The sequence below is a fragment of the Arachis hypogaea genome, chromosome 16 (genome assembly GCF_003086295.3).
Source record: "Arachis hypogaea cultivar Tifrunner chromosome 16, arahy.Tifrunner.gnm2.J5K5, whole genome shotgun sequence".
Lineage (NCBI taxonomy): Eukaryota > Viridiplantae > Streptophyta > Magnoliopsida > Fabales > Fabaceae > Arachis > Arachis hypogaea.
Genome location: NC_092051.1, coordinates 62,011,812 through 62,026,850, shown reverse-complemented (window position 1 = coordinate 62,026,850; position 15,039 = coordinate 62,011,812). Strand labels below are relative to the sequence as shown.

Below are 15,039 nucleotides of genomic sequence, written 5' to 3'. Positions count from 1 at the left end.
TTTTTGGCGCCGTTGCCGGGGATTGTTCGAGTTTGGACAACTAACGGTTCATCTTGTTGCTCAGATTAGGTAATTTTATTTTAATATAAAGCTTTTTGTTTTTATTCTTTTATTTTCGAAAAATACGAAAAAAAAAGAAAAAAATAAAATAATTTGATGTTTCTTGTTTGAGTCTTGTGTCAGTTCTTAAGTTTGGTGTCAATTGCATGCTTTTATAATTCTCTTTAATTTTTGAAAATCCATGCATTGCATTCTTCATGATCTTCAAGTTGTTCTTGGTAAGTCTTCTTGTTTGATCTTTAAAATTTCATGTTTTGTGTCTTTTCTTGTTTTCCATATGCATTTTCAAATTATTAGTGTCTAAAGTTTGAAAATTTCTAAGTTTGGTGTCTTGCATGTTTTTCTTTTCTTAAAAATTTTCAAAAATAAGTTCTTGGGGTTCATCTTGACATTCAATGTGTTCTTGGTGTCCATCTTGACATTCAAAGTGTTCTTGCATGCATTGTGTGTTTTGATTCACAATTTTCATGTTTTGAGTCTTTTTACTGTTTTTCTCTTTCTTCATAAAAAATTCAGAAATAAAAAAAATATCATTCCCTCATTCTCTCATAAATTTTCAAAAATTTAGTTTGATTTAGTCAAAAAGTTTTTAAATTTAATTGTTTCTTATGAGTCAAATCAAATTTTCATTTTAAAAAAATTATATCTTTTTCAAATCTTTTTCAAAAAATAAAATCTTTTTCATTTTTCCTTTATGAATTTCAAAAATTTCAAAATGATTTTCAAAATCTTTTTCTTATTTCTATTTCATATTTTCGAAATTAATGCTAACAGTTAATGTGATTGATTCAAAAATTTTAAGTTTGTTACTTGCCTAGTAAGAAAGGTTCAATCTTTAAATTTTAAAATCATATTTTTTTGTTTCTCGTTAGTCAAGTAATCAACTTTAATTTTCAAAATGAAATCTTTTTAAATGTCTTTCTCAAATCTTTTTCAAAATAAGTTTCAATCACATCTTTTTCAAAATCAATTTCAAAATCTTTTCTAACTTCCTATCTTTTCAAAATTTAATTTTCAAATCTTTTTCAATTAACTACTTGACTTTTTGTTTGATTTTAAAAGTTTATTATTTCAATCATATCTTTTTCAAAACTACCTAACTAATTATCTCTCTAATTTTCGAAAATCACCTTCCCCTTTTTCAAAATTCCTTTTTAATTAACTATTTGTTTTAATATTTAATTTGATTTAATTTTATTTTTTAATTCTCGAATTTTAATTTTTAATTCTAAATTAAAAACAAAAATATTTTTCTTTTCTTTTCAATTATTTTCGAAAATTCTTCTCTCTCACCTCCTTCTAATTATTTATTTATCTACTAACATTTCTCTTCTTCTTAAAAATTTGAACCCTCTCCCTCTTTCTGTGTTCAAATTTCTTTTCTTCTTCTACTCACATAAAGGAATCTCTATACTGTGACATAGAGGATTCCTCTTCTTTTCTGTTTTCTTCTTTTTCATATGAGCAGGAACAAGGATAAGAACATTCTTGTTGAAGCTGATCCTGAACCTGAAAGAACTCTGAAGAGGAAGCTAAGGGAAGCTAAAGCACAACTCTCTGGAGAAAATCTAACAGAAATTTTTGAAAAAGAAGGAGACATGGCTATAAATAATAACAATGCAAGGAAGATGCTTGGTGACTTTACTGCACCAAATTCCAATTTACATGGAAGAAGCATCTCAATCCCTGCCATTGGAGCAAACAATTTTGAGCTAAAGCCTCAATTAGTTTCTCTAATGCAATAGAACTGCAAGTTTCATGGACTTCCATCAGAAGATCCTTTTCAGTTCTTAACTGAATTCTTGCAGATCTGTGATACTGTTAAGACCAATGGGGTTGACTCCGAGTTCTACAGGCTTATGCTTTTCCCATTTGCTGTAAGAGACAGAGCTAGAATATGGTTGGACTCTCAACCTAAAGATAGCCTGAACTCTTGGGATAAGCTGGTCACGGCTTTGTTAGCCAAGTTCTTTCCTCCTCAAAAGCATAGCAAGCTTAGAGTGGATGTTCAAACCTTCAAACAGAAAGAAGGTGAATCCCTCTATGAAGCTTGGGAGAGATATAAGCAACTGACCAAAAAGTGTCCTTCTGACATGCTTTCAGAATAGACTATCCTGGATATATTCTATGATGGTCTGTTTGAATTATTAAAGATGTCATTGGACCATTCTACAGGTGGATCCATTCACCTAAAGAAAACGCCTGCAGAAGCTCAGGAACTCATTGACATGGATGCAAATAACCAGTTCATGTACACTTCTGAAAGGAATCCTATGAGTAATGGGACGCCTCAGAGGAAGGGAGTTCTTGAAATTGATACTCTGAATGCCATATTGGCTCAGAATAAAATATTGACTCAGCAAGTCAATATGATTTCTCAGAGTCTGAATGGATTGCAAGCTGCATCCAACAGTACTCAAGAGGCATCTTCTAAAGAAAAAGCTTATGATCTTGAGAACCCTACAATAGCAAAGGTGAATTACATGGGGGAACCCTATGAAAATACCTATAATCCCTCATGGAGAAATCATCCAAATTTCTCATGGATGGATCAACAAAAGCCTCAACAAGGCTTTAATAATGGTGGAAGAAACAGGTTTAGCAATAGCAAGCCTTTTCCATCATTTCTTTTGAGTTTGAAAGGGACCTCGGGGATCACCTTCTTCTTGGCCACAACATCATAGAAGTGGTCTTGATGGGCTTTGGAGATGAACCTTTCCATCTCCCATGACTTGGAGGTGGAAGCTTTTGTCTTCCATTTCCCTTTTCTAGAGGATTCTCCGGTCTTAGGTGCCATCAATGGTAATGGAAAAACAAAAAGCTTATGCTTTTACCACACCAAACTTAGAATATTGCTCGCCCTCGAGCAAGAGAAGAAAGAATAGATGAAGAAGGAGAAGAAAATATGGAGAGGATGAGGGAGGTGTGTTTCGGCCAAGAAGAGAAAAGAGGGTTGTGTTGTGTGAAAATGAGGAAGAATGGAGGGTTATATATAGGGAAGGGAGGGGGGGTAAGTTCGGCCATTTAGGGTGGGTTTGGGTGGGAAATTGATTTTGAATTTTGAAGGTAGGTGGAGTTTATGAGGTAGGTTTATGGGGAAGAGTGGATGGATGTGAATGGTGAAGAGGTGATGGGGAAGAGAGATTGAGGTGATTGGTGAAGGGTTTTGGGGAAGAGTGTTTATGGGATTGTGTGAAAGAGGGGTGAGAAGAAGTAAGTGGAGGTAGGTGGGGATCCTGTGGGGTCCACAGATCCTGAGGTGATCCTGTGGGGTCCACAGATCCTGAGGTGTTCAAGGATTTACAACCTTGCACCAAATTGGGCATGCAAAATGCCCTTGCACACAACTCTGGGCGTTCAGCGCCAGGTTGGTGCTTGTTCTGGGCGTTGAACGCCCATTTGTAGCCTATTTCTGGCGTTGAATGCCAGAACCATGCTTGTTCTGGGCGTTCAGCGCTAGCTCTCCTCCAGGGTGCATTTCTGGCGTTCAAACGCCCAGATGCTGCCCATTTCTGGCGTTCAGCGCCAGAACCATGCTCTGTTCTGGCGTTGAACGCCCAAAACATGCTTCTTACTAGCATTTAAATACCATTAAGGTCTTCCTCCAGGGTGTGATTTTTCTTCTGCTGTTTTTGATTCCGTTTTCAATTTTTATATTTATTTTGTGACTCCACATGATCATGAACCTAATAAAACATGAAAAACAAAAATAAAATTAGATAATTAAACATTGGGTTGCCTCCCAACAAGCGCTTCTTTAATGTCAATAGCTTGACAGTGGGCTCTCATAGAGCCTCACAGATGTGCAGAGTTCTGTTGAGACCTCCCAACACCAAACTTAGAGTTTAGATATGGGGGTTTGACACCAAACTTAGAGTTTGGTTGTGGCCTCCCAACACCAAACTTAGAGTTTGACTGTGGGGGCTTTGTTTGACTCTGCTTTGAGAGAAGCTTTTTATGCTTCCTCTCCATGGATGCAGAGAGAGATCCTTGAGTTGTAAACACAAGGTTGTCCTCATTTAATTGAAGGATCAATTCTCCTCTGTCCACATCAATCACAGCTCTTGCTGTGGCTAGGAAAGATCTTCCTAGGATGATGGATTCATCCTCTTCCTTTCCAGTATCCAGGACTATGAAATCAGCAGGGATGTAAAGGCCTTCAACCTTTACTAACACGACCTCTACTTGTCCATAAGCCTGTTTTCTTGAATTGTCTGCCATCTCTAATGAGATTTTAGCAGCTTGCACCCCATAGATTCCCAGTTTCTCTATTACAGAGAGGGGCATGAGGTTTATTCCTGAACCAAGGTCACACAGAGCCTTAAAGATCATGGTGCCTATGGTACAAGGTATTATGAACTTTCCAGGATCCTGTCTCTTCTGAGGCAATGTTAGTTGATCCAGATCACTTAGTTCATTGGTGAACAAGGGAGGTTCATCTTCCCAAGTTTCAATACCAAATAATTTGGCATTCAGCTTCATGATTGCACCAAGAAACTTGGCAGTTTGCTCTTCAGTAACATCCTCATTCTCTTCAGAAGAGGAATACTCATCAGAGCTCATGAATGGCATAAGGAGGTTCAATGGAATATCTATGGTCTCTAGATGAGTCTCAGATTCCTTTGGTTCCTCAGAGGGAAACTCCTTATTGATCACTGGGCGTCCCAGGAGGTCTTCCTCCTTGGGATTCACGTCCTCTCATTCCCTTACAGGTTCGGCCATGGTGCTTATGTCAATGGCCTTGCACTCTCCTTTTGGATTCTCTTCTGTATTGCTTGGGAGAGTACTAGGAGGGATTTCAGTGATCCTTTTACTCAGCTGGCCCACTTGTGCTTCCAAATTTCTAATGGAAGACCTTGTTTCATTCATGAAACTTACAGTGGCCTTGGATAGATCAGAAACTAAGTTTGCTAAATTAGAAGTATTTTGTTCAGAGTTCTCTGTCTGTTGCTGAGTGGATGATGAAAAAGGTTTATTATTGTTAAACCTGTTTCTTCCACCATTATTAAAGCCTTGTTGAGGCCTTTGATCCTTCCATGAGAGATTTGGATGATTTCTCCATGATGGATTATAGGTGTTTCCATAAGGTTCACCTAAGTAATTCACCTCTGCTATTGCAGGGTTTTCAGGATCATAAGCTTCTTCTTCATAAGAAGCCTCTTGAGTACTGTTGGATGCAGCTTGCACTCCATTCAGACTCTGAGAAATCATATTGACTTGCTGAGTCAATATTTTGTTCTGAGCCAATATGGCATTCAGAGTATCAATTTCAAGAACTCCCTTCTTCATAGGCGTCCCATTATTCACAGGATTCCTTTCAGAAGTGTACATGAACTGGTTATTTGCAACCATGTCAATGAGTTCTTGTGCTTCTGCAGGCGTTTTCTTTAGGTGAATGGATCCACCTGCAAAAGTATCCAATGACATCTTTGATAACTCAGACAGACCATCATAGAATATATCCAGGATGGTCCATTCTGAAAGCATGTCAGAAGGACACTTTTTGGTCAACTGTTTGTATCTTTCCCAAGCTTCATAGAGAGATTCACCTTCTTTTTGTCTGAAGGTTTGAACATCCACTCTAAGCTTGCTCAGCTTTTGAGGAGGAAAGAACTTGGCTAAGAAAGCCGTGACCAGCTTATCCCAAGAGTTCAAGCTGTCTTTGGGTTGAGAGTCCAACCACACTCTAGCTCTGTCTCTTACAGCAAAAGGGAAAAGCATGAGCCTGTAGACTTCAGGATCTACTCCATTAGTCTTAACAGTATCATATATCTGCAAGAATTCAGTTAAGAACTAAAAAGGATCTTCAGATGGAAGTCCATGAAACTTGCAGTTCTGCTGCATCAGAGAAACTAGCTGAGGTTTCAGCTCAAAGTTGTTTGCTCCAATGGTAGGAATAGAGATGCTTCTTTCATGTAAATTGGAATTAGGTGCAGTAAAGTCACCAAGCATTCTCCTTGCATTATTATTATTTTCGGCTGCCATCTCCTCTTCCTGTTCGAAAATTTATGAAAGATTATCTCTGGATTGTTGTATTTTAGCTTCTCTTAGTTTTCTCTTCAGAGTCCTTTCAGGTTCTGGATCTACTTCAACAAGAATATTCTTGTCCTTGCTCCTGCTCATATGAAAAAGAGAGAACAGAAAAATAATAATAATAGGGGTCCTTTTTACCACAGTATAGAGGTCCCTGTGTGAGTAGAAGAAAAGAAGAAGAAGAAATTCGAACACAGATGGAAGAGGGGGTTTGAATTTGGGTGAGATGAAGTGTTAGTAGATGAATAAATAAATAGAAAGAGATAAGGGAGAAGAATTTTCGAAAATTATTTTGAAAAAAGGGTTAGTGATTTTCGAAAATAGTTTTTGAAAAAGGTTAGTAGTTTTTTGAAAATTCAAATAAAAAATAAAATAATTAGTTAATTAAAAAGAAATTTTTGAAAAAGAGAGAAGATATTTTCGAAAATTAGAAAGAGAGAGTTAGTTATGTGGTTTTGAAAAAGATAAGAAACAAACAAAAAGTTAGTTAGTTAGTTGAAACAAGTTTTGAAAATCAATTTTCGAAAAGGTAAGAAGATAGGAAGTTAGAAAAGATATTTTAAAAATCAAATTTTTGAAAAAGATAAGATAAGAAGATATTTTTGAAAATATATGATTGAAATTAGTTTTGAAAAAGATTTGATTTTTAAAAATCACAATTAATGACTTGATTCACAAGAAATCACAAGATATGATTCTAGAACTCAAAGTTTGAATCTTTCTTAACAAGCAAGTAACAAACTTGAAATTTTTGAATCAAAACATTAATTGATGATGTTATTTTCGAAAAAATGATGTAAAATTAAGAAAAAGATTTTTGAAAAATATTTCTGAAATTTTCGAAAATAACTAAAAAAATGAAAAGGATTTGATTTTTGAAAAAGATTTTGAAAAAGATAAGATTTTTAAATTGAAAATTTGATTTGACTCATAAAAACAACTAGATTTTAAAAATTTTTGAAAAAGTCAAATCTAATTTTCGAAATTATGAGAGAAAAGAGGAAAAGATATTTTTTTGATTTTTAAATTTTTATGATGAGAGAGAAAAACAAGATAATGATGCAATGCATGAGAATTTTAGATCAAAACATGTGATGCATGCAAGAATGCTATGAATGTCAAGATGAACACCAAGAACACTATGAAGATCAAGATGAACATCAAGAACTTATTTTTGAAAAATTTTTTATGCAAAGGAAACATGCAAGACACCAAACTTAGAATTCTTTAATGCTTAGGTACTAAGAATTCAAGAATGCATATGAAAAACACCATACAACACAAAACAAGAAAACATCAAGATCAAACAAGAAGACTTACCAAGAACAACTTGAAGATCATGAAGAACACTATGAATGCATGAATTTTTGAAAAATGCAAGATGAATATGCAATTGACACCAAACTTATAACATGACTCAAGACTCAAACAAGAACACAAAAATATTTTTGATTTTTATGATTTTATAAATTTTTTTGTATTTTTTTTTCGAAAATTATTTGAAAAACAAAAATAAGGATTCCAAAATTTTTAATATGAATTCCAGGAATCTTATACTTTTTAGTCTAAAGCTCCAATCAAAGGCTCAGGCATGGCTTAATAGCCAGCCAAGCTTTAGTATGTAACTCAGACATGACACGCCTGACATACCCTATCCAGAAGGATTGGGCATGGCTCCATTGAGGTGATTAGTTGAAGACCAATCCCAAAGCAGTTTGGGTATGGCTTTACAGCCAGATAGGCTTCAACATGCTTCATGAAACACTAGAATTCATTCTTAAAAATTCTGAAAAAAAAATATTTTTTTGAAAACATTTATTTTTAAAATTTTTTTTTTCGAAAACAAAGGAGAAAATTTTGAAAACTTTTTGAAAAATTTTTGAAAATAAAACAAAAAGAAAATTACCTAATCTGAGGAACAAGATGAACCGTCAGTTGTCCAAACTCGAACAATCCCCGGCAACGGCGCCAAAAACTTGGTGGACGAAATTGTGATTACACTTTGATTATGTAAAATTCATTGCTCTTTCTTTCCCTGGTAATGGCACCAAAAACACAATGCCAATACCATGGTTCACAACTTCGCACAACTAACCAGCAAGTGCACTGCATCGTCCAAGTAATACCTTACGTGAGTAAGGGTCGAATCCCACGGAGATTGTTGGTATGAAGCAAGCTATGGTCACCTTGTAAATCTCAGTCAGGCGGATATAAAATAGTTATGGAGTTTTCGAAAATAAACAATAAACTAAGGATAGAAATACTTATGTAACTCATTGGTGAGAATTTCAGATAAGCGTATGGAGATGCATTCGTTCCTCTGAACATCTGCTTTCCTGCTGTCTTCATCCAATCAATCTTACTCCTTTCTATGGGTGGCTTTATGTAAGGATGTCACCGGTGCCAATGGCTACTTTCAATCTCTCTCGGGAAAATGGTCCAAATGCTCTGTCACAGCACGACTAATCGTCTGGAGGCATTACCCTTGTCGTTGGTTGGATCCTATTCCTCTCTGTGAAAATGGTCCGATACGCTGTCACTGCATGGCTAATCATCTTGGAGGTTCTCGATCATACTGGAATAGGATTTACTATCCTTTTGCTTCTGTCACTACGCCCAGCACTCGTGAATTTGGAGTTCGTCACAGTCATTCAATCCCAGAGTCCTACTCGGAATACCACAGACAAGGTTTAGACTTTTCGGACCCTCATGAATGCCGCCATCAATCTAGCTTATACCACGAAGATTCTGATTAAGAGATCTAAGAGATACTCATTCAATCTAATGTAGAACGGAAGTGGTTGTCAGGCACGCGTTCATAGGGAATGATGATGATTGTCATGTTCATCACATTCAGGTTGAAGTGCGAATGAATATCTTAGAAGCGGAACAAGTGAATTGAATAGAAAACAGTAGTACTTTGCATTAATCTTTGAGGAACAGCAGAGCTCCACACCTTAATCTATGGAGTGTAGAAACTCTACCGTTTGAAAATACATAAGTGAAAGGTCCAGGCATGACCGAATGGCCAGCCCCCATGATCTAAGAACCAGGCGTCCAAAGATGATCCAAAGATGGTTCAAAAGATGATCTAATACAATAGTAAAAGGTCCTATTTATAATAAACTAGCTACTAGGGTTTACAGAAGTAATTAATTGATGCATAAATCCACTTTCGGGGCCCACTTGGTGTGTGCTTGGGCTGAGCTTGAAGTCTACACATGGAGAGGTCCTTCTTGGAGTTGAACGCCAGCTTTTGTGCCATTTTGGGCGTTGAACTCCACTTTGCAACTTGTTTCTGGCGCTGGACGCCAGAATTGGGCAGAGAGCTGGCGTTGAACGCCAGTTTGCGTCATCTAAACTTGAGAAAAGTATGGACTATTATATATTTCTGGAAAGCCCTGGATGTCTACTTTCCAACGCAATTGAAAGCGCGCCATTTTGAGTTCTGTAGCGCCAGAAAATCTATTTTGAGTGCAGGACGGTCAGAATCCAACAGCATCAGCAGTCCTTCTTCAATCTCTGAATCTGATTTTTGCTCAAGTCCCTCAATTTCAGCTAGAAAATACCTGAAATCAAAGAAAAACACACAAACTCATAGTAAAGTCCAGAAATGTGAATTTAACATAAAAACTAATGAAAACATCCCTAAAAGTAACTAGATCCTACTAAAAACATACTAAAAGTAATGTCCAAAAGCGTATAAATTATCTGCTCATCAGTAGTCACAATCAAATCCAACCAAACAAAACTATACCTAAGCAATCATAAAACAATGAAGAAATCAAGAATTATATACAAAAGGGTCAAAAGGATAGATCTCACCATGGTGGAGTGTCTCCCACCTAGCACTTTTGTTTAATGCCCTTAAGTTAGACTTTCACTAGCTCATTCCTCTTTGCCAAGAGGTGCATCTTCCAAAAGGAATACCTCAATCTCCTTGTTGCTTTTCATTTGCTTACCATGATACAACTTGAGATGGTGCCCATTGACCTTAAAGATATCCGGACATGAAGGATGGCGCAAATGATAAACTCCATAGGGTGCCGCTTTCTCTGCTTGATATAGGCCTTCCCGTTTTGATCTTAGTTTTTTGGGCAACAATCTCAATATTGAATTTTAAAGGAGGACTAGATCACCGGCTTTAAATTCTTTACCTTTTATGTTCTTATCATGCACGACTTTCATTTTCTCCTTGTAAAGTCTCGAGTTCTCATAAGCTACAAGCCTCAAATATTCCAATTCCGCTAGTTGTAGTTTTCTCTCAACACCGGCCCCACCCAAACTTGAATACTCCTTGATGGCCCAATATGCCTTGTGCTCTATCTCCACCGGTAAGTGGCAATCTTTGCCATAGACCAACCGAAAGGGGCTCATGCCAATCGGCATTTTGTATGTCGTTCGGTAGGCCCATAATGCATCGGTGAGCTTAGCACTCCAATCTTTTCTATTGGGTTTCACAATTCTTTCCAATATGCGTTTAATCTCCCGATTGGAAACCTCAGCTTGGCTGTTTGTCTGTGGGTGGTAGGCCGTAGCCAATTTATGCACGATGCCATGTTTCTTCATTAGCCCTTCCATTCTCCTATTGCAAAAATGTGAGCCTTGGTCGCTCATGATTGCTCGTGGCGACCCAAATCTACAAATGATGTTATTTCTTACAAAGGAAAGGACCGCATTAGCATCGTCCGTCCGGGTGGGTATCGCTTCCACCCATTTGGACACATAATCAACGATAAGTAGAATGTAGAGAAAACCATTAGAAATTGGGAATGGCCCCATGAAGTCGATACCCCACACATAAAAAATCTTACAAAATAGCATGGTTTGTTGTGGATTTCATCCTTCTTGGAGATATTACCAAATCTAATATATTCAGAACAATATTTACAAAAAAGAGAAGAGTCCTTGAAAAGAGTTGGCCACCAAAATCCACAATCTAGGATTTTCCTTTCCGTTCTTTGAGGTCCAAAATGGCCTCCTCCTTCGGAGGAGTGGCAAGCTTCCAAGATTGAGTAGAATTCGGTTTGTGGAATGCACCTCCGAATTACTTGATCCGCCCCACATCTCCAAAGGTATGGGTCATCCCACACATAATATTTGGATTCGCTTTTTAGCTTATCCCTTTGATGTTTGGAGAGATTAGGAGGGAAGGAGCGAGATACCAAGTAATTGGAAATTGATTCATACCAAGGAATGGCTTCTGAGATTGTGTGCAAGCCTTCAAAGGGAAAAGAATCATTAATAGGAGTGGTATCGCCTTTGGTTTGATCAAGGCGACTTAAGTGATCCTCCACTAGGTTTTGCAAACCACTCCTATCTTTAATTTCCAAGTCAAATTCTTGCAACAATAAAACCCATCTAATCTATCTCGGTTTGGATTCCTTCTTAGCCAACAAATACTTTAACGCCGCATGATCCGAGTACACTACCACCTTTGAACCAAGTAGATATGCTCGGAACTTGTCCAAGGCGAAAACTATTGCCAATAGTTCTTTTTTGGTGGTAGTGTACTTGGATTGGGCTCCATCTAGTTTTTTTTATGCATAGGCTATGACATATGGATTCTTACCCTCGCGTTGTGCTAACACGGCTCCCACGGCAAAATTTAAAGCATCACACATTATTTCGAATGGCCGACTCCAATCCGGCCCTCGCACGATGGGAGCTTGGGTCAATGCTACCTTGAGCTTGTCAAAAGCCTCCATGCATTCCTTGCTTAGATCAAACTCAATGTCCTTTTGCAACAATCTTGATAGAGGTAATGCTACCTTACTAAAGTCCTTTATGAACCTTCGATAAAATCCTGCATGTCCAAGGAAAGAACGGACTTCCCTCTCGGAAGAGGGGTAAGGCAAGCTAGATATAACATTAACCTTTGCTGGATCTACAGAAATACCATCCTTGGAAACAATATGTCCTAAAACAACGACTTGTCTAACCATGAAATGGCATCTCTCAAAATTCAAGAAAAGGTTAGATTTAGTACATCTTTCCAAAACTTTTTCAAGGTTATCCAAGCAATGATCAAAAGATTCACCATATACCGTGAAGTCATCCATGAATACCTCCATGCATTGCCCTAGAAAATCCGCAAATATGCTCATCATGCACCTTTGGAAAGTTGCCAGTGCATTGCATAAGCCGAATGGCATACGCTTATAGGCATAAGTTCCAAAGGGGCAAGTAAATGTTGTTTTTTCTTGGTCCTCTAGAGCAATGTGTATTTGGAAGTACCCCGAATAGCCATCTAAAAAGTAATAATGAGATTTACCGGATAATCGATCGAGCATTTGATCGATAAACGGAAGTGGAAAATGATCCTTTCTAGTGGCCGAGTTCAACCTTCGGTAGTCTATGCATACCCGCCAAGAGTTTTGCACCCTTGTAGCTATAAGCTCCCCGTTTTCATTCTTGATTGTGGTTACCCCAGATTTCTTTGGCACAACTTGAATGGGACTCACCCATTCACTATCCGAAATGGGGTAGATGATGTCCGCCTCGAGTAACCGGGTTACCTCCTTCTTGACAACCTCTAGAATGGTCGGATTTAATTGTCTTTGAGGTTGTCTGACGGGTCTAGCTTCTTCTTCTAAAAAGATCCAGTGCTAACACACTTGGGGACTTATTCCCACTAGATCCACCAAGCTCCACCCTATTTCCCTTTTGTTCTTCCTCAAAACACATAGCAACTTTTCTTCTTGTTGAGGATTTAGTTCCCTTGCTATAATCACCGAGAACTTATGGGCTTCATCAAGGTATGAGTACTTTAGGTGGGGTGGTAGTGGCTTTAATTCTAGATTTTGCTCTTGACTCGACACTTGAACTTCTTCACTTGGGTCTTCACTATTTTCTTCAATCATATGTTTCTCATCTAGCTTTGCATAATGTACTTCGGCCACAATGTTGTTAATTAAATCACACGGGAATATGGAATGGTTCTCTGGTGGGTGCTTCATTGCTTCTTCTAAGCTAAAACTTATGACTCTCTCATCTATCTCAAATGAGTAGGTTCCCGAATAGGCATCCAACTTGAATCTAGAGGTCCTCAAAAATGGCCTCCCAAGTAGGATGGATGATGTCCTTTCGGATTCACTTGGTGGCATCACAAGGATATGAAAATTAATTGGAAATACCAAACCCTTTATGTTGACCAACACATCTTCCGCAATACTCGTCACAGTTATTATGCTCTTGTCCGCCAAGACAAACCTAGCCGCCGACCGCTTCAACGGTGGGAGCTTCAATATATGATACACGGAAAGAGGCATAATGCTAACGCATGCACCAAGGTCACACATACAATCAATGAATTGGACTCCACCAATGATACAAGAGACTAAGCAAGGGCCCGGATCAACACACTTTTTCAGGATAGCTCCCATCAAAGCCGAAATAGAACTCCCCAACGGAATGGTTTCTAACTCATGGATTCTATCTTTGTTCATACACAAGTCCATAAGAAACTTCTCATATTTAGGCACTTTATGTATAGCATCAAAGAGGGGGATAGTTACCTCCACTTTCTTGAACATCTCCACCATTTTTGGGTCAAGTTCTATACGCTTTTTAGTCTCTCTTGCCAATATAGGAAATGGGATTGGTTAAGCCACTTCCTCTAAGACTTGCTCCTTTCTAGGGACTTCACTCCTTGGTTGAGGGTCTTCATCATCAACTATTAGATGTACTTCCTCTTCCTCTTCAATTTCAACTCCATCCTCCTCTTGAGTATCTATTATTGGGCTAGGTGCCTTTGAGCTCCTCTCTTTCAATTGAGTTCCGGACCTCAAGGTTATGGCATTGATGCCACCCTTGGGGTTGGGTAGAGGTTGAGAAGGTATGGCACTAGAGTTTGGAGCTTAAGGAGTGGAGGTAGAAGGTGGCTCCATGCGAGCAATGAGGGCTTGGAGGGTGGAAGTGAGGCCATTAAGACTTGAGTTGAGTGTATTTTGGAGTTCTTTTTGCCCTTGGAGTATGGATCGGAGTGTCTCATCTTGATTTGAAGAAGTGGAAGGATAGGTGATTTGTGGTACTTGTGATTGGTTCGGTTGAAGTGGTTGTCTATGAGGTGGTATGTAGGTTTGGTAGTTCCTTCCTTGGTTTGGTTGTTGATTTGGAGGGTTTTACGAGTATCGGTTTTGTAGATTGTTGGTGTTCCATCTTTGGTTGCCTCCATTGTCCCTACCTCCTTGTTGATAATTGTCCCGCCAACCTTGGTTGGAGCTATCCCTCTAACCTTGATTAGAGTTGTTACTCCCTTGGTTATAGTTGCCTCCTTGTTGGGAGTACCCTTGGTTGAAATTGCTCCCTTGTGAATGGTATCCTTGATTGCGGCGTTCATAGAAGGAGCGATCATAAAAGTTGTGGGTAGCCACTAGAGTGTTATCTTCTTGGAGACTCGGACATTCATCTGGCATACTTTTTGGGGGACCAATTGTTGGCTTTGTTGGTGTTGAGGAGATGGTGGAGGTTGTTGTTGATTCACTTGGAGTTGCTTTAGAAGACTTGTCATCTCACACAAGGTTTTGGTAAGGGCGGCGGTCTCACCACTAGAAGAGACTTCATTCACGGCCTTTGGGCGGTTGATTCTCCGTCTAGCATGTTGAGTGGACTCGGCCAAGTCGGTAATGAGTTGCCATGCCTCCTCTGCCGGCCCATACTTTGACAAAGAACCGTTGCTTGAGGCATTCAATAGATTCTTATCTTGCTCCCTCATGCCTTGGCACACATAGCTAAGCAATACTTGAGTGTCAATCATATGGTTCGGACATGATTCAAGAAGTTTGCGAAACCGCTCCCAATACTCATATAGGGTTTCCATCTCGCCTTGTACAATACATGAGATCTCCTTCTTTAGCTTGTCCTTCATTTCTACGGGCATGAATTTATCAAGAAATTCTCTTCTAAGCAAGTCCCAATCGGAGACAACATCACTAGGTAAGGTAT

The 15,039-nt window shown here is 38.4% G+C and overlaps 1 protein-coding gene and 1 non-coding gene across 2 annotated transcripts; both read right to left on the bottom strand.

Moving 5' to 3' along the window:
- Positions 1-2,051: 2,051 nt before the first annotated feature.
- Positions 2,052-2,159, bottom strand: LOC112760785 (small nucleolar RNA R71). Its single transcript, XR_003181208.1, has one exon. It is a non-coding gene; the product is annotated as a small nucleolar RNA R71 (small nucleolar RNA).
- Positions 2,160-12,701: 10,542 nt separating this feature from the next.
- On the bottom strand, positions 12,702-13,637 carry LOC112757112 (uncharacterized). Its single transcript, XM_025805717.1, has one exon. The coding sequence runs from the start codon at positions 13,635-13,637 to the stop codon at positions 12,702-12,704; it is 936 nt and encodes a 311-aa protein (XP_025661502.1).
- Between the last annotated feature and the right edge of the window lie 1,402 nt (positions 13,638-15,039).